This window comes from Fringilla coelebs (assembly GCF_963513975.1).
Source record: "Fringilla coelebs genome assembly, chromosome: 11".
Taxonomy (NCBI): Eukaryota; Metazoa; Chordata; class Aves; order Passeriformes; family Fringillidae; genus Fringilla; species Fringilla coelebs.
Window position 1 is genome coordinate 17,533,585 of NC_140037.1, and position 27,006 is coordinate 17,560,590.

Sequence of the window (27,006 nt, forward strand, 5' to 3'; positions counted from 1 at the left end):
AAGGGCAGCAGGGCTCCTGCAAGGACTGGGGAACCTCCTGCAAGGACTGGGGAACTGGGAGAGACCAAAACTGGGGAACTGGGAAAGACTGGGAGTCTGATGAGCAGCGACTGAGGGAGCCGGGGGGCTCCAGGAGGCTCAGGGGGGTTCTGATCACCCCTGACGGGAGCGTGCAGTGAGCTGGGGCCGGGCTCGTCTGCCGGGTCTGTAAGGAGAGGAAACGGCCTTAAATGGCGACAGCAGATTCAGATTTGGTATTAGAAAAGAAAAATTCAGTATTAGGGTGGTCAGGTATTGAAATAGGCTGCACCAGGAGGCGGTGGAGTCACCATCCCTGGAGGTGTTTCAGGGGTGTCTGGATCTGGCACTGAGTGATGTGGTTTAGGATCACAGAACCGTCAAGGCTGGAAGAGACCTTCAAGATCATGAAATCCAGCCATGCACTCAGCGCTGGCACCGCAACCCCAGAACTACTAAACCACATCACCCAGCGCTGCCACTGCACCTCCTGAACCAAAGGTGTGTTTGAGAGGCGCCTAGATCTGGTGCTGAGTGATGCGGTTTAGGGGTTGTGGCGGCAGTGGTGGATGGGCGGCCTAACTTGATCTCGAAGGTCTTCTGCCAACCTTGCTCATTCCGTTCCATTCCGTTCCGTTCCGTTCCACCGGGCCCAGCGCGCCGTGAGAACGGTCGGAGCTAAGGTGGCGGAATGGGGAAAATGGACGGGGGGGGGGGGGGGGGGGGGGCACCGTGAGGGAGGGCGCGCGGCGCCGCTCCCCGCTCCCCACGGGGCGCGCGCGCAGTGCCGCAGCGCCGCCCGCCCCTAGCCGCCAGCTCTGCGCACGCGCGCGGCACTGCGGCTGCGCGGCCGCAGCAGCGCGAGTCCCGTGCGCACCCCCCACAACGGCTGCGGGTGAGCGCTGCGCATGCGCACCGCTCCCTGTGTGTCCGTGCCTTCCGCCAGCCCCGCTCGCTCGCGCCGGGACCTCGCGGGGAAGTGGCGGCGGCGGGTGCGCATGCGCAGAGCCGCCGTTCCCCACACAGCCCTATCTTCCGTTTCCCGGCGTCGCGGAGAAGCGCCGCGGGGACAGCAGGAACCGGGAGCGGGAAAGGCGCGCGCGTCGTCGCGCGTGCGCAAAGGAGACCGCGAGCGGCTCCCGCCGGGCTCCCGCCAATCGGGCACCGCCCCGCAGCGCCGCCGCGGCCCAGGCGCGCCGTGCGTGCGTGCGTGCGTACGTCCGCTCGTGCGTGCGTGCGCTCGGCGGCGGCGGCGGCGCGTCCCGAGCCCCGAATGAACGCGCCGGTCCCGGCGGGCGAGCGGCCCTGAGCGACCCGCGAGCGGGGACGGGCCGTGCCGAGCGGCTCCTCCGCCCGCACCCCGCCCGCCGCACGGGTGAGTGACCGACCACCGACCCGCCGAGCGCCCGCTGCCCGCCCCGCCGCCGCTGCGCCGCGCTCCAGGGGCAGGCGCGGCGCCCCCGGCCCGCCCGCAGCCCCCGGCCCGGGGCCCGCCCGCCCGCAGCCGCCGCTGGTCCCGGGGCTTCAGCCGGCCCCCGCAGCCCCGCGAGGGTCGCGGCTCCCCGCAGTATCCCCTCAGGGGTGCCCCGGGTGCCGGTACCGCCCCCCTGCCCCCTCCCCGGGCCGGCGGTGCCGCTCGCTCCGCCCGCCCCGGCCCGCGCCCTCCTTGCAGCGAGGATCCGCCCCCCCCTTGTCTCCCGGTCCCGTTTCCCCCAAAATTCCATGGAATCGGGAGGGGGTCGCCCTTCCCGCGTCCCCCCGCGCTCCCCCCGGAGCCCCTCGGCCGGGGAGGGGTCGGGCCCGGCGGTGCCGGCCGGGCCCCGCGGGGAGGTCGGGCCGTTCCTGCCCGGCAGATGCCGTCCGGCCCCGTCGATCTCCCGGCGAGGCGGCGGCAGAGGTGCCGCTATCGGCCCATCTCCCGCTCCCCGTGGGAGGATGTAAACTTTCCTGGAGATCCCTCAGCGCCGTCTGCCAGATCTCCCTGACCGCGGGCTCTCTCTGTGTCATTTGTAGTCACCTGCTCTGCTCTCATTGTTTAGGCGTTCGAGGGTTTGCCCTTCTCCCCTAGCATCTGCCCCCTCTTCGGTCACTTTTTGGATTTTTTTAAGGAAATTTCCATCCTACTATTTAGAGTGGGTGTAGGATGTTGTGTGAATGTAACTCTTGGATAAAAATTTCTATGGGACCTGTGAATTGGGTTCTCAGCCACAGAACCCTACAGGATCCTTTCCCTCTCTCGTTCTTCACTCCCCCCTTCTCCAAAATAAACCTCCCAACAATGGGTGTCCGACCCGGCAAACTGCAAAGCACTTGTAAGCTTGTGACTCTGGTCTCCAGTGAGCATCTTGGAAAAACCAGCACAAATGTTTTCTGTAGCTTTTCCTGAGAGACCAAACCACTTCAGCATCTGCAGTGGCATTTTCTGAAGCTTGTTTACTTCTCACAGGTTCTCCCTAGGTGTCTGAAATTTTCTTTACAAATATAAATTCTAATTTTTTGAAATTCACTTTGGGAATCATACAGGTCACACAGCAGAACAAACTTTACACGTGCAGCTTGTAGATGACTGTGCTTTGTAGGAAATACAGGTGAGGTTTTAACTCCTCTAATCAGGCTCCTGGAATATGTCTGGGCAATAAATAGAAATTAGAGTCCAGGTTACTTTCCAGTCTTTAGTGCTTAACAATGTCTCATGCACTGAGGGCATCCCGTGCCTGAGAGTTATTGAACTTGCACTTTTATATTAGGAAATCTGTTGCCTAGAGCTCAGTAAAGCAGTTCAGAAGCTACAGGAGGGTGTAAAGCCTGCTGCTTTAAAGATAAAATAAAGATGCTGGAAGGGAAAGCACCACATTTAATACTTTGGTGCACATAAGAAATGCAAATGCAAATGAACCCAAATTTTTGGTGGAGAATGGTTGAGTGAATTTCTGCTTGTGTGATTCTGGGGTACATATAACTTCTCATTTCTTAGATCAAGTCCATGGAAAATTGATCTGTATGGAATAATCTTTGTGTCTGTAGTATGTGTTCCATGTTGGTGGAGACAGTGAAAATCTCTCAGCCAGTGATTCCACAGTACATCACTCCTTGTGATCCGGTCTGTGAGACTTTGACAAAGCTGACAAACAAGATTCTATCAACAGGAGATGTAATGACTGTTTTTTTGTAATTCTTACTCATTTGTTAGCCTTTTAAAACCAAAATGCTGAGCTGTTTTTAAGTTGCATTTTTTCTCATTCCAGTGAAATGTAGCTTGAGACTTGGCAAACTAGATTAGTTGTTCTGGGTGATTTAACTTGTGAGAAGAAAACAGAATTTTGAATGCTTGGATCCAGAGTTGTGGGGCTGTAGCTGCATTACTTGGTTCATCTTTTTCAGAAAATGTGGTTTGTTACTTTTTTTAATGGACGGGATAAGTCATTTTGACACAAAGAGAAGTGATCTGAGAGCAGTGTCTTCTCACATTTATGAGAAAGCAGATATAATTTATGGAGAGGTCTATAGATGTTTCTTGTGCTAAAGTTTTTTTCAACACTCCTTAAAAATGTATAAATAGGGTAAATACCCAGTGAAACAAACAAGAAAAAAATACCCCACAACAAATATGGGGTTGGAAAGAAAACTTTTAGATACCCTTGTAAAATGCTTTCAGAGTAATTTAATCTGATGGTGAAAAACGTGAATTTCCTTTTTGGCCTGTTTGAGTTCTGAATAATTTTTCAAGTGTTAAATTATTTGTAATTGTGAAGTATTTCAAAACATATATTTGTTTGTTTTTTTTAAACATTAGCATCTGTGTATCAAGTAGAGATTGACAATATATTTAACTTCACTGGGAGCCTTAAAAAACCTACTTATGCAGAAGTACTTGAGGAAGTCAGGCTGTGTCAGGTTCTGGTGCTGCTGCAGTGACATGCCTGTAGTGCACTGGGAGGTGGAAAGCAGCGAGCTGTGAGAAGGTTCTTTATAATCTTGTGTCATGGAAAGTGGTTTTTCCTAGAAATTAAATATGATGAGAGCCACTTAAAAATTTTTATATGTGCTGTATGTTACTTTTGTTGTCTAAAATACAAACTTGCTGCTTAAATTGAAGGGTAGCTCTGTTTTATTAGTAATTCTTGTTGATGAGAGTCAGTAGGACCTGTGCACATGTACAAGGAAATTCCTGATCTTCCTCTTAGTAACTGATATTGTTGGTGTCAATATTTTAATAATATAATCTGAATATAAAATGAAACAGGTGGTCCCAAGTGATTGTATGTGTGTAGACCACACTGTTTATACAAAACCAGAACTTTAGCATTTTACATTACTTTGTTAGTATATTTCTAAACATCCCTGTGTGAATTAATCTATTGATTGTGAGATGTAAACAAGTAATCTTTGTGATATTACTTCCTACTTGTCTTTTGTTGGTATTTTTCTGCTCCCAAATAATTATTTAAGTTTAAAAATTACCCAGATTTTTATTTTTAATATGCATACATATCTGTCTGTCTCTTCAGGAACCATTCTTTCTGCTCAGAAGGGATTACAGAATAGTCTTGTTTTATTTTTTCTTTAGAAGAATACAGTATAATAATTCTTTTGTGTTTTAACACTTTAGGACTCCCTATTGCCACTGCAAAAGGGTGTGACTAGTTTATCCAGATTGGCACATTTTTTGTGCAAATCAGCAAGATCCAAAATCTTTGCATTCTTGTTCTGAGTGTGCGTCAGCGGCGTTGCTCGCAGTTAGAACAGAAAGCAAATGGAGCTGTTGGGAGGGCACAGGCCAGGGGGACAGGACAGGCACCTTTAGAGCTGGAGTTTTGCAGTAAACGGTGCAGGGCCAGCAGTTACAAGGTCTGTGAAAATCTGTTGAAGCAGGAGGGTCTGACAGGAGGAGCCGATGGAAACCTGAGGACGCTCCTTTGCTTTTGGTTAGAGAAGGAGTGAGTGATACCAGCATTATGAGCTTCTGACAGCACCGGGTCTGCCTATGCAAATTCCAGAGACCAGCCATGTATTTTCATGCAGATCTGTGCCATTGTAGCCCAGTCCAGATGTTTTGCAACTCTGCTCTCTTATTTATGGCTGGATTTTACACTTTTTTCCAACATGAATATCAAACCCTACGGTGGCTTTTCGGTGGCTTTTCTTACTTAGCTGAGTCAAATGAAGAGAAAGGCTGAGGAGGGTTTTATTGCAGTTGTGGCAAATTCTGATAGTAAGGCTCAAATCTCCAAAGTAAAAAGCTCTAAGAAAGTCTGTTTGAAGAAGATGAGTTTTTTATTTCTTGGTAGATGTAGAAGCAAATCAACACAAATTTCTTAATACTGGGCCAAGATATTCATACACTCATTGAGTATTCTCACTTTTGCAGGAGCTGTGTCAGCTTGAGTTGAGCACTGTGACCTCAGTGTTACATTTTAAAAAGTGTTGCTGGTAGCACTTGATAAGTTTGTGATTCATACTGAGTTTAATTTTAAGTTACTTTTCTGAGCTGAGAACAGCAGTTCTCGTGCACTTACTGAAGCCTGGTGTGGTACTGCCAAACTAACTGTTGGTCACAGAGATGTTTCCACTGCAACGCCTCAGAGAGGTGTCTAAAATTTTGTTCCTAAAGCTGTTTGAGTAGCCACAAGATTCCTCTGATACCAAAAGTGGCAGCATTTTATCATCTTACCTCTACTCTTTACTCATCTGCCTTGAGACTTTGTGAGCCTTTACCGCCAAAACCCGTGCAGGAGGTTGTGCTGGGCTCTGTTTTTCTTTGCTTCTGTTTTTGAAGAAGTTCAGTAGCATGAATTTCATTGCATGTACATATATATATATTTTCTACAAATTTCTTTCCTGTAATAAATTACTATAAAAATGAGTTGCGGTAACTTTTTTTCCCCAATGATTCTCTTGTTCTATTTCCTACTTATTTCTTTTCCGTTTTCTGCTTTTGTATTAGCATCCAAAGTTTTATTTTCATTCTCAAACTTATTTTCATAAAGAAACTGCTTTTTCTTGCTGAAAAAAAATCATTAAAATTTGGCCAAATACTTGGCTATATTGAAGTAGCATAAAGAAAAGGGACAAATCACTTCCAAGCATCCAATACTGTAGTTATGAAGCTATGTTAACTTGCCTTTTCTTGATGTTAACATGCTGATTGCAGTTCTTTTTCCCTGTAGCATTGAGAGGATTGGAGTGGCATTCTAAGGTCATTTAAAATCATGACAAGCTCAGTCGGACAGAAGAAGGTCTCCTCCAGACAAAGGAAGTGTGGGTTCTGTCGGTCGAATAAAGATAACGAATGTGGGCAGTTGCTGATGTCGGAGAACCAGAAGGTGGCGGCACATCACAAGTGTATGGTGAGTGACCGGGAGCGGGATGGAGCCGGGAAAACGCTGCAAACACGTGGAAAAGCCACCCAGACTGGAATTGGCACACGTGATTAACCACTGCAATTTGGTGGGTTTCATATCTATACATTTCTCTATCACTTATACCCTTAAAAATTAAAATACAGATTTTGTCTCTGCAATTTTAGCTGTTCTCATCTGCACTGGTTTCTTCACACACTGATAATGAGAGTCTTGGTGGATTCTCTATTGAAGATATTCAGAAAGAAATAAAGAGAGGCACAAAACTGGTAAGTCCCTATTTTGGTTCTTGAAAATGGAAGACGGTATTTTCATACCCTCCATAAAGTTTGCAAGGAAGTTGTTCAGTGTATTTAATCTATTTAATATTTTCTGTTAGACTTCTGAAAGAAAGCCACATTCTAGGCTCCTGGGAAGGGTGTTATTGTGCCTTTACCAGTACATGGGTTTACTGCCAAAATCTAGTTTTAACTACCAAATACACTATTTGCTCCTTTTATACTGATTTAAAAAATAATGCTGTGAATGTAGAGGGCTTATGAGGTATATGGGTACAGTAGTCTTTGCAGCTCCACCAAATTAATGAGATTGAGCAGTAATGACTTTTTTTTTAATTCCTGGAATTAAAAAATTCATCAGGATTTTTTTACTATTATTTATTTAGAACTAGTTGTTTTCCAATTTGGGGAAATGAGTGAGGATCTTCTTAAAATAATTTTACCAGATGATCAGTTCACTCCTCACATTAAGACCTTTCAGTTTGGTTATTCAAAGCACTCTATGTATTTACCAGTTCTTGGACACTAAAGGAAGTCCAAAGTATTATTGTAGAACTGTTGTTTTATAATACTAGTCCACTATTTCATCCACTGTTCATTTGAATCTTTTCCCATCTAAGGAACTTCATTTGCTCTAATTAGCTGAAAGAAATAACTATTCACGAGTCAGTCATGTTGTGATCAGGACTTTCCAAAGACCATGATAGTAAATTAAACTAATGATCATAAAGACATTTCTTGATTCTTGTGTGTCTTAAAGGTTTTAAAAGTTTTTTCTTTTTGTTGGTGGTTTCTCTTTCTGCTTCTGAATCTCTTTATGTTCCTTCTGTTGCAATGGCTCCATTCTTGGAGCTCACCAGCTGTGTGTACCAGGCAGTTTGTTCAGGTTTTTGTAGAAAACCCGTACCTGGTCAATCTAATGGATTCATAGCCCTGAGTTGGTTCCTCTTTGGAGAAAGCATACAAGATAATTTTAGATCTTAACTTAGGTGCCTGTCTCTGTAGCTGGCAGAGAGCTGCAGCTCTGAATCACTCTCTGGAGAACTTGTCTTTCTCCACTGGCGTGTGGGAAGTTTAAAGGTAACGGTTTATCATTAGCCCAATCCCTTCTCTCAGGTCTGCTTGCCTGGTCCATTCTGGGGGAGCACATTCAGCAAAAAACCCCAGAGCACTGGGTTAGGTGAATATCTTGATGGCTTGGGCTCAGTTTGTCCTCTCTCAGGAGGTGCTGCTGGCCAGGTGGGCTCTGACAGTGGGGACCTCATTGCCAGAGGGACAGTGACAGAATGTAGAGACTTTCTGATGGTAACAGATCTGTCTGAGAAAAGGTGGTAGGTTCAAACATTGGTAGGCCAGACACAAAAGGTTACAAAGTCTAAATAATTGGAAGTACAAGTCACTGATATGTTAATTATTCTAATTATCTGTATTATTTCTAGTATCTGAATGGACAGGTTTTGGTTTTTTTGAAGAACATACCTAATATGCAACTTATCATATATATATATGTAACTTGGGTGAGTGACCATTTGGACAGCAGACATGGAATAAGACCAATGGAATAAGTATTTTATTACTTACTAGAAACATGGATGAAATGTGTGTGCTCTGTTTTACAGACTCATCATGGTGTTCATAAAAACAAAGTTTTCTTTCAGTCATTTCTGGCTTTCAAAAAAACTGAGGTTCTGGCTAAACTTGATTGGCTGGATATATAAGCCTAGACTCTTATAAAGGACTTTGATCAGCAATTATTATATATAAAACCATAATGTATAACAGATTTATAAGGTAAAATACCCATAGAAATTAGATAACAACTAGGCAACAGTGTATAACTGTACCATTTCAGAGCTTGCAGAGGAGTAAATGGAGATGATCCAAGGCTTTGACATTTTTACTGTTCAGTTGACTCTGTTAAAATTGAAAAACAGGCTGGTGGTATATTTGGTAACTTTGGTGGTATATTTTTTTGGCATATTTGAGAGTAGCAAGGAGAACTTGACTTAATGAGTGCAGGGGAGAAAAAAATGTATCCACAGAGCCAGAGAGATATATAGATATATATATGTTGGGAATATCCTACATTGCATACTTGGATTTGGAATTGATTGCAACCTTTTGGGAGTGCTGGCAATATGCAGGATACGAAGAAAAAGCTCCAGTTGTCTTGGGAGGTCAGTTTAGTGGTAAATCCTGAGATTTTGGGGAATATTAAGTCAGTAGAGAACAATAAAGAAAAAAAATTTTGTGATACTGTCAATTACTTCCCTTCCTTCCACAGTATAAGAAGGACCATGAGCAATTTAGAAGGCTAGTTTAGATCGCTGCTGTTATCTATGTGTGTGATACAAGAAGAATTAATTAATGGGAAAGAAAAGTAAAGCAACAGCCTCCTTTTAATCTTTCTTGCAATATAAGTACAAAGAGCAAAATTTAGTTTAGTTGAAATAAATTAATTATGCTTACCAGCCATCTCACTAAATTCAGTGTTTTGGGAAGGACTTTAGGACATAACTGTAGAAAAAAATTAAAGTTAGCTCCTGATGCTGAGGTAAATTTTCAGGTTTTCAGTATTTCTGGCTGCAAGATTCATTCTCAAATGGGTGTAATTTTTTCCCCTCTTGCCTTTATAATATAATTCAGAATTAAACAGGTACAATTATGATTTTAACTTTTCCTAAATGGTCAGTATAAACAGATGTCCTTGTGAGGGGATATACAGGTGAATAGCTGTGTCACTTTCATCAGATACATTCCACAGAAATAAATTGCTTATTTTCTTCATTGAGTTGATAGTGGTGGTTGAGTTGATAATGCATCTGATGGTTTTCACACAATTGTAACAAATTTCTTAATTTTAAAATAAATTATGCAAAATACCTGAAATAAGGAAGAGTAATACCAAGTGCATAAATCCTTTTTTTTTTTTCACCAGGAGAGGTAAATATATTATTTTTGAACTCAGAAATACTAAACAAAAAGCAACATGAATTGTGCTTTCTTTTCCTTTCCAGATGTGCTCTTTGTGCCACTGTCCCGGAGCGACCATTGGCTGTGATGTGAAAACATGTCACAAGACATATCACTACTACTGTGCTTTGCATGATAAAGCTCAGATAAGAGAGAAACCCTCACAAGGCATTTACATGTAACTATTATTTATTTGTTATGTTTATTTTTAATTTGTATTTTACATTATTTGTTTAAAAACAAACAACAAAGCAAAACAAAACCCCACTTTGGAATCTAAACAAAACTGTTGCAAAAAATTCTGATTATGATTGTGGCATTCAAAATAGTGATGTGCTAAAAAAGCATATTTTCACTGCAAGATTTGTGTATCAGTGAGTCTTATAAGTGGGAGAAAAATGTACTGGCATTTAAATTTAAAAGATGAGTAAATAATCTGTGATTCGTGACTGACTTGACAGTTTTCAACTACTTTGTTTATAGGATTTTATGTCGAAAACACAAGAAAACTACGCATAACTCTGAAGGTAAAATTATTCAATATAAATTTTTCCCATTGTAGAAAGATACTTGGTTAAATTTAATTTTTCTGGAGAATATAAATGTTTTCAGTAAAAATTAGAACTACATATTTTTGAGAAACAATGAGTTTGGAAGTCCATCTGATTTCTGTATTTTCTCTAAAAATTATTGATTGAGGTGGGAAGAAACCCCAACCATAAATTTTAGGATGTTCAAAAAATATGATGCTTCATAAAACCAAAGTTTGGGTAGAAGTTATACATTCCCTTCTTGGAAGAAGCTGGCTTATATTTGTAGTTAAATATTCACAGTATTAACATCTGAAATATTTTGTCAGGTAACAGCTGATTTTTGCTAATGTTCCTAAATATTCATTATTTTTTTGTACCAGTAAATAGAGTTTAACTCTTGAAAAAAGAAACACCCAATAGTAAATGAAAAAGGTTGTGATGAGTTCATTCACAGATAAGTTTCTGAATCATATTGATTTAAAAAAAAAAAACAACTTATATAGATCCATTCATTAAACCTGTGTAGCTTTGCAGAAGAGAATAGTGAAATGCCACAAATGTAGATATATTGTGTGGTCTGTTAAAATTCCAAACTACTTGTACCGTTGTGGTTTTTTAAGTATTTTTCTTTTTTTCTACTGTATCTGAATTTGGGTAAGCAAACAGTTGGTAGTTTACTTCTTGCACTGTTTTCAACTGAAATGTCCTCACATTTAATTAATGAGGAGTATGCAGCTGTTTAAGAAAAATCAAACTTCATAAATTACTTCAGTCTCTATGCCAAATGTATTTTTAAGATAATGTATTGCTTTTTATGCTACAGGTAGTAGATTTATTAATAGTAAAGGTTTGGATGTTATTTCAATGTTCAGAAAGATTCTGAAGGCAGCAGAAAATACCAAAGAAAAAAATAATATCTATGTTATAATTAGTTCTCCAAAGAGAAGAGGCCACGTTATCTTGTGTCTGTTTTGGGGTCGCTTTGTGTGTTAGCAGACACAGAATATTAAACACATTCTGAGTCCAGAGAAATTAATCTCTTACACTGATATTTAAAAATAATCTTTTATCCTTCCTCACAAATGTCTCAGTGTTTGATGTGTGCTTAAAAATGCCTCCAATTCTGCATGGAGCTCAAAACCAATGAATTACTTTTTCTGCTTGGGATTTCTTGCAGGATCTGAACTTTTGCTTTTCTTTAAGAGTTTTCAGAAACCATTCTCTCCAATTTTACAGCATCATTTTCTAGCACCAAAAGCTTTTAAATTTTATATATAAATTTTAAATTTATATATAAATTTTATATTGGGAAAAATTTGTGAGTTTTTTTTTATTAAATGTTGATGACAGTAGTTTATTAAAACATTAATCTAGGCTCATAGTAAGAGTCTCTTACATTGTGTATTTCTTCTCTCCTACTCTCAATGTCACTCAGAACAGCTGAGGCCAAAGAACCTGATAGTATATTATTTAGCACTTTGCACACATATTTTTGTTTGAAATATTTACTTTTGTCATGCTTTACACCTCTAGAAATACCTTTGTGCTTCTAGAACTATATGTAGCTATACTTCACATTCCTGTTTTCAGTTCTTTATTTAATATTTCACTGAAATTCCACCCAGTGCTCTTTCCCAAAGAGTATGTTTTCTTTTTAGTCCATACAGTTTTGGAAACTTTACCCATAAAATAATTATTATTTATTGTTGTGGGTTTAATAACGCTGGGAGCTGGGGCTCTTTTGTGATAGACCTCCTTTAAATCAATGAAAGTAGAAATATATATTGCATATGCCTGATACAATGCTGTAAGTAATTTCCATAGCAATGGCATTTTGCTACATTGAACACTTATTACCTTTAGCAGACAGAAATTACAGGGTGATTTTCAGAGTTTCAGAATGGACTTGGGAGGTTTTTTTCCTTAATACCTAAATGCTGAAGTTTGCTAAGTGAAATGACAACTGGAAGGTGTTGGATGGTGAGATTAAGCTTTATATTTGTATTTTGTTTGTTTCTTGATGAAAATGTGAATGTCAAGGAGGCATTTAAATGTGAAAGAATGGTGTCTGAAACCAGATAACGGACTTGGCACGGGAGAGTGACTAGACTAGGCAGGGAAGCTAGATGTTGACACAGTGGCTTTTTTTTTTTTTTTTTAATCTTGTTTTAGTTTCATTTTCTTTAATCTTTGCATAGCAGTGTTTTCCTAACAGAACAGTTAAAGCTTATCTGTGGTTCTTTCCCCCAGTGTGGGTGCAGGGAGGTGCTGGGACCATCAGTGCTTTTTAATGGACACTTAACTGCTCCTTCTCTGGGTTGCTTTTTGGTTGGGGATTTTTTATTATTATTAATTTGTTGGGTTTTTTTTCTTGGTCAGTTTAGAACATCTGTGGGTTCTTATGTTTGGTTCTTTGTATCCAGATTTAATTGTTCCCGTCCAAGTATTTTTATTCTGTCACTTATGTTAGTAGATGTTCAAAGAGTTTTTAGGAGTGTTTGGTTTGTCCAGAACAGTTTATTTTCTGTTGGCAGCACTGCTGCATAACAGTGAGATTTTTCCTTCCCTTCCCTAGAAAATGGATGCTTCTGGGGGCATACTTGCCCAAGTCTGAGATCTGACTCATGCACTTTAGTTACAGGTTCTAGTTTAAAAAGATTGTCTGTTGAACACTTAATAACTGTTAAAGAAAATTTCTTGAGGCTGCATGTTGAAGGACCTATGTTGGGATTAAGTTACCTGCTAAGACTTAATAAAAAGGACCTCATAGATGTTTTTTATTGCTGTTATGAAATTCAGGTGGTGTGAGGATTCATCAGACTTGGTATCTACTCATCAAGACAAAATTAATGAGTGATGGGAATTAATTTTTCTTCACATGACAGGACTTGAACTACCTTCTGTATTCTTTGAATATGAAAATGTGAAACATGGCAGCAGGGTACTATGCTCTTAATTAAATTCATCATCTATTTCAACACATCATTGGGTTTATCTAATTTATCTATATGGCCTGGGTTTTAGGTGACATAGAATAGGAAAATTGTATTTCTCCTGTATTTCCTTTGTGTAATTCAGAGTGATTTTTCTGTGCTTTGTTCCCATTAACTGTAAAAAGGACATTAGGTTTTTGGCTTGCTGTTTACAAATTTAACAAAATAGCTGAACTTCAGGTAACAGCTTCATTCATAATTTTAGGCAAGATGTCTAAGTTTTCAGTACCTAATAGGTTACAGGAATTGGTGCCAGTGCTTTCAAATGATCACAGCTAACCATTAGTTGAATTAGTGTTCAGTTTGATACAATTGCATTTATTCTTTTTGAAGAATGAAGTATTGTTGAACTAATGTTTTGGAGCTGTTTGTTGGAATTTATTCCAATGTACTGGAAATAATTGTTGAAAAATGAAAAAACTGACCTCTCTCAGTTCCCTGCAGGTGAGGCTGCCCTGGCTGATGTGTTGAATTTAAAACAAACTCAGCTGATGGGGAATAGTTTAATATAAACTAAGATAAGACTGTAATTTCATCTGTTACATAGTGGTAAGACAAAGAGCAACAAAGAGCTGTGTGATTTCTCTTGTTAATGTTTAAAGCAGATGCTTGAGAACTATGGGGTCAGAAAATAAAATGTCTGTAATTTCTGTTGTAGCTGTGCTCAAAGCCTCAGGGAATTATGTTTCCACAGTGCAAATAAGGACATTCCCTGTCTTAGCATCCTTTTCATGTCATTCTGGAGATCAGACATGGAATGTGTGCTTCTCACACTGCTCAGTAAGTTGAGTTAGGATGATATTTCTCTGAGACCTGTTTAGAGACAATCTGTAGTGCACTGAGTACTTTCCCAAAGTGCTGTGAAAGCCAGGCAGGAAAAACATCTGCAACTTTTTGGCATTCTAGTTAGGTAACATTCTGATTCATCTTTGGATTCTTCAAGCAGTGTTTGTTCCCTGTTGCATTTTCTGTGGCGCTGGTCCTAGCACAGGTTTGCCTCAGGTCGTTTGCAGTAACAGTCAGGTGTAAATGTTTCTGTAATGTTGCACTTTGGGAGTTGTTTGGATTTTGATGGTGAAAAAGTCTTCCCGGGCTCTGGTAACTCAGCCTGGCTGGTGTCTGTCTCTTGGAGAATGCTCTGGGTGTGGCATCAAATGTGTACCTGGTGTTCCCACAGAAGCAGTTGGTCCAGGCAGGAATTAGCAGCGTCTCATTATAGACTAATGAGGGTTTGCGCAGAAACGTCACACCAGTGTTTTCTTATGGAAAACCACATGGCTAATGGAAAAGGAAAAATGTAGAAGTCATGTGTGAATGGTTTGTCCTGTCTGAGGAGCTGTCCTGTGGTGTTCTGATTCTCCCTCCCATCTAGGAAAGGTGTTACACAGAGAGGCTGGAGATTCTCAACAAATTCATCAGACACGGGGTCATAAGCTTTGTGACTGTGCAAGTAAGCCAAGTGCATCATCTGTCTTCAGTCTTTACCAGTGTTTCTTTGATTGAAAATGTGTTTGAATTGTGTGGTTAGTAAGGACTATTTTATTATTTTTCTATGTTAAATATACTTAAATAAATAATCTCAAATACCTCATAACAAATAACTTCTGAACGAGAGTCATCAGCTCCTTCAAGTGTCTGGGGCTCTTGGAAAACATATTAGTGGCAAGACCTAAGGGATAACTTAATTTTTTCCTCTCATTTCTTACTTTAATTTAAATGTGCTTAATGTAACTTATTCTTTTTCCATTGGAAAAGATAACACAAAAAATATATTCAGCATTTTGGTCATTAATTTCACATCATCTGCTGATAAAAACTACTATTATTTCATGATTAGTTTACCTGATTTTGTAATTGATTGCAAGAGGGTTTATGCAAATCCCTGTTTCTTATTATTGCTTATAGATGCATCCACATTTTTAGTATTAACTACGGGGCCAATAAGGCTCTTTTGGGGTTTTTTTTTGATGTTTCTTTCCAATTTAAAACAATGATGTTGGCTCATATGCTTTATTTGGTTTCAGACATAGTTTAATGAGATTTTACTCTAGCATGCTGAAGTACTCTTTTCTTTCTCTGTTATATTCCATTTCTCGTCTAAAAATCTAGTAAGATTGATTTTGTTCCTTGAATTTTTAGTTTCTCTTTTATCTCAAATGCACTGTAAAACTTTACCTGCATATGTGTTATTTCAGATTTATATAGCAGTATATCTCAGCCCCTTCAACATTCTGTGCTTTGGCTTCTTTTCATGTCCAGTTCTATTTGCAAATATATTTTGCCAGTAGTTTTAGTTTTTATCCTCCTCATACAGAATCAGCCTGCTTTGTTTCTCGTTCTCTTATTCTGTTGGTTAAGGTACTGTAGGATGTAAATAGAGCCATATTTATTGTACACATCCTCTTTTTACATGTTCTTTCACAACCTTTAAATCACTTAATTCTTAATTATTTTGCTTTAACCTGGCTTTTGGAAAGGGGTTCCATGTGTATTTCAAGCTGATGCAGTATGGATCAGTGATTTCTCAGCCTCTTCTCTGCCAACCCTTATTTTAAACAGCAAAACATCTTGATCCTTTTTCCTTCTAGTCATGATCAAAGGAGAATTTTTAGATTTCTTTCTGAAGCTAAATCTCCCTGTTAACAGTTGATGTAATACAGCATTTTGCCAGGGTTCCTTCTGTGGTACTTTGTACTGCTCATGGATTTCTAAAATGCAAATTATTGGCTTGTTGCTACTCAGCTGAATTTACAATATCCTATTCCTAGGTGCTTTTTAAAATGTAGATTGTTTCTTCTTGATTTCTACCCTTATCCCCCCTTTCTCAGGCCATGTTGTGTATTGGGTTCTTTCAGATCTAGCATTTAGGGACTTCTGAGGGGAGCTCATAGAAACCTCCTTAGAACTTCAGATAAAGTTGTATTGAGAAAATTGTCATGATTTTAAAAAGCAATGCAGTAATGGGATATGGGATGGGGGATAGTTGAAGAGGGGATTCTAGGGACTCTCAGGGGATTCAGAGGATGGGTGATATCCATGAAAACATCACCTGGCCAGGGAGAAGTTGAACAACTTTTTGTGTTTTCCTTAGTTCAAGCTGACATGAGAAGTTGGAAACACCCAACCATCAGATGCCAGGGACACAGGGTAAGCTGGCAGTGGGCTTGAGGGGAGGGATAGGGCACCCACCAAGCTGTAAATTAAACATGAAGACTACGCAGGGCAGATGTGTTTGACAGCTGGTTCCAGTCTCCCTGTTCTGTTCTGCGAGCTCAGGGTGCTGTAAGAACAAGAGGATCTTTAGTATTTGAGGTATCAGGCTTGGAGGACAGATGTGGTAGAGCAGATCCTCCCATCTTGGTGTTGTTACTCTGTAGGTCCACATCACTTGAAGTAGGAGATGTAAATCTTCAAGGAATTGTATTTTAGTGAAGGGGCATCATGTAGCATCTGGATTTTCATGTCTGACTTTCTCTGGAAGTTGTAGTTTTGAGCACAGAGGAGGGGTGCTCCTTTAAGGAAAGCTGTGCATTCTTCATGTTTTTTTATCTTACACTGAAACTTTTAAAAATACAGCGTTTTTACTTTTCAAATCTTAAATATGCTACTAATTATAGTTCTTAAAAATAGCACTTAAGAACTTATTCTATTACAAGATTGACACGTCTAAGAAATTTGTTTTCATAAGGTGTACTTGGTTTTTAGCTATTATAACTCACTTCTGTTTTTTTAAGTGGAACTGTAAAAAGTTCAGAACATGCTTTAATGTTTTTGTAGAAAATAGGGGTGGACTGAGATGGAAAGCATTTTGGCTGACAAAATTGACAAGGAGCTTTGGAAAAGATAAAGAATGGCAGTGGATGGACTATGTTTTGTTTCATGAAATAGTAGGGAAGTCCACTGAGTTATTTTGGAAGGAATACTTTTAATTTCTTACTGATGTCATTTAGAGGGTCATGGATTCAATAGTCACATTTTTGTAAGACTGTTTATCTAGAATAACCATCTGATTTCTGTAAATGTAAAAATAGCGACAAATATTCATAAATTTCTTTGAATAATCAGTGGAGAGTTCATGTGATGAACAAGATAAAAAGAATTCTTCTTGAAGTTTTCAGATTGCAATAAAATTTGCTGGATGCAGTCTAAGAGGCCAATATCTAAATTGCATAATCTTACTTGGGGGATTTAGCAAGTGGTGACAAATGAAAAATAATGTTAGATAGGAAATACCGAGAAGAAAATGTAAAATGTATTGTTTCATTACATAATTATACAATTACATTACATAATCTGTGTCATCATGTATTTAGTTTTTTTCAGAGTAAAATACATGGTGCTTTTGACATGTAATTAGAAAAGAGTAGTTTATATATGAAAGTATAGGGATGTTGTAGATAGACTGATGTGTCTTGGGCAAATGTGTATATAGCTGAATAATCTGTAAGTTCAAACCAAAATAATTTGCAGATCTGTGTAAATTTCAGTATAACCTGTTGTGGTGCATTTGGATGAGTTTTCTGTCTCTCCTTAATAACTGAGCAGAAACTGTAACTTTCTTGGGGATTAGTGAGAGAGACAATAGATGGAGCTGAACAGAATGTCCTTGTGTGCCAGGCTGGGCCAGGCTTCAGTAGTCTTCTGCTCCCAGTTGGTGGCTGTGGAATATGTTCAGCACTTTGACTTCATGTTTTGTTTACTTGAGTCTCTGTTATCACAAGACAGAAATGTGATCTGAGTTTTATGTGATCATAGGTAAGAAAGATGAGTGCTGGCAAGGCAGCATTTAGTCTCCAGCTAAGATGTCCTATCTGGACACTAAAATAATATGGTAATATCCATCAAGTGAATGTTCCAGGTCTTCTCATTACCATTTCCTTCTGTTTGGGGGCTCATACTGATGTTTGTGGTTTGGGTTTTGAGAAGAAAAGTCCTTCAGCAGGGTTTGTGTGTGTTCTTTAAACAAGTCTGAAATATGTTTGTGGTTTGAGCAGGGGTGGGTGCTACAGATTAAAGTTAAAAAAAGGAGGCTGCTTCTGTGAGTAGGAAAGTTGTTAGTGACTGAATAGAGCTTGTTGTTAGATGTAATTATCAGATACAATTTAACTAGATCTTATAGGAAGCCATCTCAATCTTGTAGAATTGATCTGTATCTTCTGTAGAGCTGTGAGTTGTGCAAAGGCCAGTGTGCCCAAAGCTGGGCTCAGCTCTGTGCAGCATTCACAGCTCAGCTGACACTTAGGAAGGAACTTCGAAGGCCTCTTTGGCATGTCTGTATTTAAAAATGTGTTCTTACATTCCTAATAGTCTGTAAATACTTGATATGGGATGTCACTGGGGATGATTTCCTCTGAACTGGAGGCTGGTTTTACTTGCAGATCTAAAAATATTCTGTAATGACATAAAATTGTAGATTTGTTTCACTGAAGGCAAAATACTTTTCAGTTTTAAAGCTTGATGTTATAACCCAATGGATGAATTTTTTTCTTAAGTCAACAGGCATCAATTAATAAAGCAAGGAGAGAGGTATTATTTGGGTACACTGGCATACTGTCAAGGGCAATTTACATTGGAGTTATGCATCTTAAAATAATAAATTATTAGCATATTTCATGGGTGAAAACACTTTCCAGTTTCAGTGTAGATTAAATGAATGTTATTTTCAGTGAAAGTGAAGATGTGTTTCTGAAGACACATTTTAGGTCTGAAAGTAGAAGTTGTAAGAAACACTAAACCTTCTTATGTTATTAAGATGCAAAGCTGTGTGACGTATAAGAAGTAATGTTTTCAGGATCTGCAGTTGCATGTTTGTAATAAATGGGGAAAAGGTGCTATTTTTATTTCTGACCAAAATTTGGAAAATACAAGTTGTGTTTTTTCTTGTCTGGTGTTGGTGGGTTTTGGGTTGGTTTTGGTTTGGGGTTTTTTCTTAGGTTGTTTTTTATAAAATTGTGGAGAATCTTATTTAATGATGTTTTCTGACTTCTAAAGCAGATTTAGAAGAAAATATCAATGAACACGAATTGGAGCCTTCACCTCCCAAAGGAAAAAGGAGGGGTCGTAAGGGAAAGCCAAGAAAAACAAATTTAAAAGGGCAGTCAGAAGACACTAGATCTACGTCCTCACATGGCACAGATGAAATAGAAAGCAGTTCCTATGTAAGCAGTAAATATGCTAAACTTCTTAGAAGACAGAATTGCATATTTCTTCTCTGAAATATAAGTTTTGTTAAAATTTGCATTTGTCTGAGCCTCCAGCTGGTGGCCACAGGCTTTTAAAATTGCAACCTTATTTGTATCCCAGCAGTATATTTTAGTAAAATGTTTTTCTTTCAGAGAGACAGGTCTCCCCACAGAAGCAGCCCCAGTGATACAAAACCTAAATGTGGATTCTGTCATGCAGGTGAAGAAGAAAATGAAGCTAGAGGAAAGCTTCATATATTTAATGCCAAAAAGGCTGCAGCACACTATAAGTGCATGGTGAGTAACAGTATTGTTGTTAGCCAGTATGTTCTGTGAATTTTGTCTGAATTGCTATTTTGGATTTTAATACAGTACCCTCACATGTAATTATGCTGAGTATTGTCTGTATGCTGATGATCTTAAGCACTGAAGTGTTGCAAAGTGAGCAGTTCATTTATTTTCACTGCAGGCAGAATGAATAAAAGTTGGCTTCATGCTAAGAGATGGAATTAGCTCAGGGAGATGCTTTAGCTTATTAAAAATGCTCCCTTAGTGTCTAAATGCATATGAAGTATTTAAAAAGGAAAACAGAAAACAGTTATAACTAAAAGAATCCTTTCCAAGAATAAAACGACAGGCATTCAGGGACAATCTGAGAAGAATCCATAAACTTTGTTAATTTTTTGACCTGTGGATTTGGGCTGTGTGACTTAAGTAGAGTGTGGGACATGGAAGCTCCAGGAAGCTCTTGCCTTTAGATGATCACGTTTGTAGAACTGTCAGCCTGAATGGGATCTAATTGCAAAGAACATGAGCACATAGTGCCATGAGTGAGGTGGGGCTTTGGGCAGCAGAATTCACTGGTTCATGTTGTACCTCAAAATGAATAAATAGTCCAGGCAATCTGTGGAGTACTCATTGACTTTCTGTATCCAGCCTCACTGAGCAGAGAGCCAGTGTGTGCCAGCAGCTTGAGTCTTACTCTGGCTAAGCTCTTTGTTACTTTGTCTGCCTGAACTTCAGTTTTAAGGCAGTTAAAGCTCAATATACCAGGATGATGATGGAAGGGATGGTATTCTGTTCTCCATTTTCAGCCCTCAGGACTTCACAGCTGTATTGACATCAGGGTTGAACCTGACTTACATATATGTCACAGGGAAGGAAATGGAATATTCCTAAAATGTTAAGTAGTTCAATTGATAATATTTTCCATTTGCTACTTTATATTTTCATTCTATCATTACTTCTTGTCTACTCCTCTGTCTTTTAAAAGAAATTTCTCCAAGGCAACAACAACTCTAATTAAAGCAGTCAGGTGGGGATCAGAAGGAATGCTTTAATTGCTCAGCATAGGGTTTTTCCTGGTTTGTTGGTAAAGCACATTCTGTCTGAGATCACAAAACAGGATGTTCAGTGCTGTAAAAAAAAATTTCCAAACATCTTGGTTTCTTCATCTTGAAGAAAGATGTTCGTCCAACATCTTTGGACCTGACATTACTTTGACTTGCTTGTTTTACAGTTGTTCTCTTCTGGCACTGTCCAGCTAACAACAACTTCAAGGGCAGAATTTGGTGATTTTGATATCAAAACTGTACTTCAAGAAATCAAGAGAGGAAAAAGAATGGTATGTACCCACAGAATGTGGTGAATGTGTTAGTGATTCTGCCTCCTTCCTTTTATGGAGCAATCTTTTCCATCTCTTTCTAAACACAAAATTAAAATATATTGTTATTTGTGGGCAGGGCAGCCAGATATTAGTGGTGTTTGGGCTTGTGGTATTTGGGATTCTTTATGACAATGTACATAACTGTTATGATCACAGAATCATATGATTCATATTAGCCATGCTGTAACTATAAGAGAGTAACAGCTTTGGACCTGTGTTACTAAAAACACACTATGTGGAGCTGCACATAAAATTAGAGAATATGCAGTTCTTGCAGTGAATATATTCTCTAAAATTGGAAACAAACCAGTGTTTCCAACTGTTTTGGTGTTTTAGTAGGAAAACATTTTAAGAGCTTAGAGATGGGGATGCTGGTAAAACATCACACTGTATTTTATTAAAGCACAGGATGTTTTTAAAGTACTCAGAAATTTATAGGGGATCAGAGAGATTATAAAAAACTAGCAATATTGTTCCTTGAAAAAAATAATGTAAGATTCTCTATATATTAGCATACTAACTTCAGCAGCAGTACAATGGCCTTGGACATGCAATAACATGTTTTGCAATCATGTAGCAATTTTCTGTGCAACAGACAGGTAAATCCTAGTGTTCATATTTTTGTGGGTTGCTATCTTACAGTTTCTGGTTTACCATGTCTTTGATTAACTTTTCATTGGAAGGATGATTTGCCAGAGGAATTACTCTGTTCCAAAATGTTAGCCACAAATATGAGGAACACTAAACTGAGTAGTAAGAGACAAAAGACTGAGATGCTGAATGTTGCTGTTCTCTTCTTTCCCCTGGACAGAAATGCACACTCTGCAGCCAGCCTGGTGCTACTATTGGGTGTGAAATCAAAGCCTGCATAAAAACATACCATTACCACTGTGGAGTAGAAGACAAAGCTAAATACATTGAGAACATGTCACGAGGAATTTATAAGTAAGGACCTATGTAATTGTTGAATCTGCTACAAAAGTAAAGATATTTCATTACACTTTTTCTGCCTAACTTGGCTAGTCAATATGTTCTTAAAAAAAGAGGGTATTATTTGGCTTTAAACGGTATCTTTAAGTAATTGTTGACTTTACAAAACATTTCAGTTACTCTAGTAACTTAAAATTTCTGTAGTGTTGTAAATAGGAGAAACGAGAAAATTATTTGACTTGTATTATATTTTCCTTCTCCAGTAACCTGTAATTTAGATCAAGAAAACTGCTGTCATGATTCCTCCATATTGATGTGTTTGTAGCTTCCTTCAGGGGCTTTTTGGACCCCACAATTTTCCATCTTTCCTGAAGAGCTGTAGCTTGGCTGCAGCTGAGCTGCCGTGCTGTGCCCACAAGAGGGCATTCGCTGAGCAGCGAGAGGCAGTTCTGCAGAACTGGGATTGGTCACAGTTTTGTTGGCTGCCCTTGTTTTCCTCCTTCTTAACTGATGCTTGATTAGAAGCTGTGAATGATTTAAGAGGTTGCAACTGACTTGTAGCACATCTCGAAACTAATTGAGAGATAAGTCAGGTTTTGATGGATATTTTCAGTGTAAATCCTCACTGTTCCTTTTATTGTGCCAGACTCTATTGTAAAAACCATAGTGGAAATGATGAAAGAGATGAAGAGGATGAAGAAAGAGAAAGCAAAAGCCGTGGCAAATCAGGCACTGACCATAATGACATTCCTCAGCAGCAGCTCAATGGAAACTAGGTATGGAAGTTACTCCTGACAGATCTGTTACCAAGACTGAAACGCAATATACAATTAATGTAGTTTACTGCAGTGAAGTATTTAAATCTAGTGTATGCAGAGTACTTTTTGGCATACTGTAGAAGAATGGGGAGGATTTGTTGTTTTTTAAATACGGCTGACTTTGTAACAGTGTAAGAAGGGAGGCCCTCATTTCTATTGCTAAATGTAGATGTAATGTCAGAGCTGTGAAATGCTTTTCTGTATGATTTTAAATTTACTATTGTTTTCATCATTTTTTAAACAGGTTCAAGGGACAGAGTTATAGAACTGGGAATGGCTAAGACACCATAACTACTAATTCTTTTAAATTGTTTTCTAAAAATCAGAAAAGGGTTAGTAACTTTTTACTACCCAACTCTGTTAGAAATTTCATTGAACTGCCTGAAACGTTCATGTGTGTGAGCCTTCAGTAAGTGGCAGAGTTTTACATGTCAATATTATGTAGTTTGTAGTCTGCAGTGTCTGGAAAAAAATGAAACACTATATAAATGATATGTAATATGTACAGTGTCAAAAGTTAAGGCAGACATTGAAATGAAGTAAGATCTATATTTCTGGACTGAATAAAAACTTTAAGATTTGGAATGTGTAAGTTGTTTAGTGGATTCACACAATGAGGGAAGGTCTTAGCTAGTTTAATTAACAACATGGACAAGTCCGTGATGGCAACGAGCTGGTACTTTGTGAATTTTGCATTTTCTTCCTGCACGAGTTCCGGAGGCCGTACCTGGCAGAGCCGCGCTGGTTTGGCTTGGGCAGCAGCAGTAGGAAAGGACTCGGTGTACACGAAGCACGCTTGAACATTTCAGGTTGTTCCTGTTGTGATTGCTCATTCCGCCCGGCATTGTTTGCGGGAGATTTACTTGAGCAGCTGTTGGTTCTGAGCTGTGAGCTTTAGAACTCATGCCAAAGGGCTGTAGTTCATTCTTTCCCCAAAAACCCACCTCTTTCTGTGTCCTGATTTACAAAGAACACTTCACCAAGTGTGATTAAAGCCCTACTATACAAATGTTTGGACTTTGCAGCCCAATCTCTTTTACTTCAGAGAGTTACAACTCTTAACTCACTATGGAATTTAGCCACCATATCTGACGTCCATACCTCAGGTGTTCTCTGTTGTGTGGAACACTTCATGTTTTGTCAAGAATGTGCATAAAGGTCCCATATTCTGTATGAAGAATGAGGAAGCAACTTTTTTTGCTAGATTGGTATTTATTTTTTAATCATATGACCACTATATGGGAAAGTTCATGTATCATCCTTATTGTTTTAGTGATTTATTTTTTTTTTCTCCTTTCTCTGTCAAGTCAACAATCACATCATGGAATTCTACTTGCTAGAATTTGATGTTCCTTGAGGGAACGCTCAGATCTAGGCTATACCAAACCTAAAGAACAGTCCTCTGACTGCTTTCAAAACACCTTGTCATTTCTAATGGCTACTGGCTTCTTCAATTGGTCTGTTAAAGCACATCCTCAGACTTACTTAAATAAAACCAAAAAGCTGAATCTAGTCCACATGTTTGTCTGTTGCTATTGCATCACCTTATTGTTTGTTTAGGGTTTTGACTTGTTTCACTCTGAACTCCCAACAAAACTTCTGGATTTGAAGGAAGGAAACAAGCAAAAGACACTGATTTGACTATAAACTGCTACAGTTCTTCTGTGATTGGTATTGCAAAAACGGTTCATATGTAACATGAGTTTCTGTAGCATTTTTTACTTGTATTTTTAAAAGATTTAACGTGTGTCATTTGTCTTCTTATGCATTCCCTTAATGTCTTGAGGGACTCAATTACTGTATATTGGAGTTTCTAACATTTTACCTGTTAGAATTCAATCAATTCTGTTTGCTTTCCTGGAGAATAATCCCGTTTGGAAAGAAATATTGCCGTGTACAGAAAATATTCAGTTACTGCTCTAAACATGATGCCATTGCTCATTTTTATTTTGTATTTGTAACTTTCAAAATTAAAAGCGTGACTTGAATTGCAATGACAGATCGATTATTGAAATTGTCTATCAAGGTGTTTTGTTTCTCCTAGAACATGAACATTTTTCAGCCACTCAGAACAGTTTTAGAATGCAAAATAGCATCCTTCAATATTTAAATTACTTCAGTTTGTGCCTCAGACATGGCCCTCCCATGGAAAAAAGGCACTTTGTTTGCAGCTACTGTATTTAACTAAGTTTGCATGGGGTAGATCTGCCAGCATACTGACTGTACGTGAGACTGAGCTCTAATTCATTGTGTCAGTGGCTTAGTATAATATTCAGTCCAATAACTCACCTGTTATGGATAAATTAACCCATTCCTTGCCTTGAAGAACCAGAACAGCACTTTACCTTCGGGTAGCAGAAAAGCTAGTGGCTGATTTCCCTGTTGCCCCTGAGTGCTGAAATGGCCTGCTGAAACTGTCATCAATTCAGAATTCATGGAAGCAAAGTCAAAAGCAAAAACTTTTTCTTACAAGCCTCAAACTTGTCATAACTGACTTCAACTCATGTATGCTGGGTAAAAGTGCCTTACAATGTAAAAATTGTATTTATATGTTCCCAAGTAGCATCACCTGCTGGGGAGTAATTCTGTCGTGGTGTTAATATTTAGAAGAAATGTACCTCAGCAGTGTATTTACTGTACATCTCTTACATCCTTAATTGTAGTTTTAAAAAGCATGACAATGTATCATAGTATACAACATTTACATCATTTTTTTAAAAGACAAAATACTGCCATTACTGTCTTTTTATGTGTATTTTAGCTTGGAATTTCAGACAGTCTCTCTGAATTTTTGGGGGTTTGTTTTGGTTTGCAGGGTTTTTTTTGGTAAAGCAATGTAATCTTTGCAAGCATATATTGAAGATTATTCTGGAGCATCTACTGCCTTCCCAGAAATGTTAGAAGTAATGAAAGTGCTCTATAGGTGAACTAGGTATGTTTAAATTAGCTAGTTAAATTAATACAGTCAATTTGTTACTGAGATTTTTTTTTACTAGGCACCTTCTGCTTTCATCTCACAATCAGAGAATTCAACATCATGAATTCAACAAAACTTGTCTTAAAAAACTGGTTTCACTTTATTTTTTTAAATTTTATTTTATTATTGTTACTTTTTGCCTTTGGGCATTTCTTTTGCTCACAAGAGGATTGTGTGCTGTTTAAGATGCCTGGAACCCTCTGAGAAGGGAGGTTTCTCCCCAGCTCCTTGCACCTCTCCATTAAGAGATCTCCCCAACTCACTGTGGTCTCACAGATCTGTGGTTCTGCTATTCCCAGAAGGACTGTGCCAAGGAAGGACAGGCATCACAAGGATCCTGTTCAGATATCTTGAGGATACAGCTGGTGCAATGCCAGAGTTCCAAGGTCAAACCCCCCATAGCAGTGGCTGTGCCGTCCAGGGCAGGGAGAAAGGGCTGGTTCAGTGTCAGTGCAGCTCCTGAGCATGGGCTGAGCAGAAATCTGCTCCTTCAGCACAGGTTGCTCCACAGCAGGTTCTGTGATAAGGCTCTAGTAGGAGCCACACATACACTCCACAAAGTCTCAGCTTCAGATACAAAGAGCTGTGCTGATCTACAGTGGTTTGAGTCTGCCAAATCTGGCCATAAAATGTAGTGTAACAGAAGAGTTTCCCTCTTACTCCTGCCTATAGGAAAAAGAACATCATGCTAAAACAGAGTGAAAAATGAAGAGGTGATAATCTATTTGAAATATCAGACTTATCTGACAGGTGATAATCAGTGCATTCCAAAAATATTAATACGCTGAATCAGATTGACAAGAAAATTAATCCTCATTAGATTAAATTAATCTGAAGAGAACTAAAAGTGCATGATAGCAATTAGTAACTCTTCTTCCATGTCACCAGAGTCAGATTCCACTATATTAGTGATGGAGGTGAAAAAACAGAACACAGCCCTTGATTTATATACTTGGTGAAGCAGTTCCTATACATGCATATGTATGCACAGCCATTAGTCTGCAGTGACATCTCAGCCCTTAACAAATCCTGGAGAGCTGTTGCTTGTCAAAGCACTCAGGTTAGGCCAACGTTTGCAGCTTTTGCTCTAGCATATATTTACATTAGGTGTAAAGACAAGGAATGTATGGAAGAGGGTAAATGCATTCCTATCTACAATGTTATGTATATTTTGTTCCTGTTATATTGGCTTTACTTCCAAAGTTGTAGTTTGCAGTATTAGTTTCTTTTTATTGGTATCCTTGCATATATATATTCAATAAATGAGTTATGAATTTCA

General features: G+C 39.2%; 1 protein-coding gene across 2 annotated transcripts; it reads left to right on the plus strand.

Annotated features, from left to right (window-relative positions):
• The first annotated feature begins 1,041 nt into the window (after window positions 1-1,041).
• On the plus strand, window positions 1,042-27,006 carry PHF6 (PHD finger protein 6). 2 transcript variants are annotated; one of them, XM_084213058.1, is made up of 11 exons: window positions 1,042-1,393; window positions 6,186-6,365; window positions 6,545-6,646; window positions 9,673-9,806; window positions 10,112-10,155; window positions 19,146-19,312; window positions 19,490-19,633; window positions 20,856-20,960; window positions 21,814-21,947; window positions 22,579-22,708; window positions 22,995-27,006. In XM_084213058.1, the coding sequence occupies exons 2-10, from the start codon at window positions 6,228-6,230 to the stop codon at window positions 22,706-22,708; spliced, it is 1,098 nt and encodes a 365-aa protein (XP_084069184.1). In that variant the 5' UTR covers window positions 1,042-1,393; window positions 6,186-6,227; the 3' UTR covers window positions 22,995-27,006. The 2 variants fall into 2 exon arrangements, with proteins under 2 accessions (XP_084069184.1, XP_084069185.1); XM_084213059.1 differs by having other exon boundaries at window positions 19,149-19,312.

Excerpts from the sequence above, each read along its gene's own strand:
- PHF6 (XM_084213058.1), top strand. The coding sequence starts at position 6,228 with ATGACAAGCTCAGTCGGACAGAAGAAGGTCTCCTCCAGACAAAGGAAG. Across the intron at positions 6,366-6,544 it reads CGGCACATCACAAGTGTATG|CTGTTCTCATCTGCACTGGT; the intron begins GTGAGTGACCGG and ends CTGCAATTTTAG. Across the intron at positions 6,647-9,672 it reads TAAAGAGAGGCACAAAACTG|ATGTGCTCTTTGTGCCACTG; the intron begins GTAAGTCCCTAT and ends TTTCCTTTCCAG.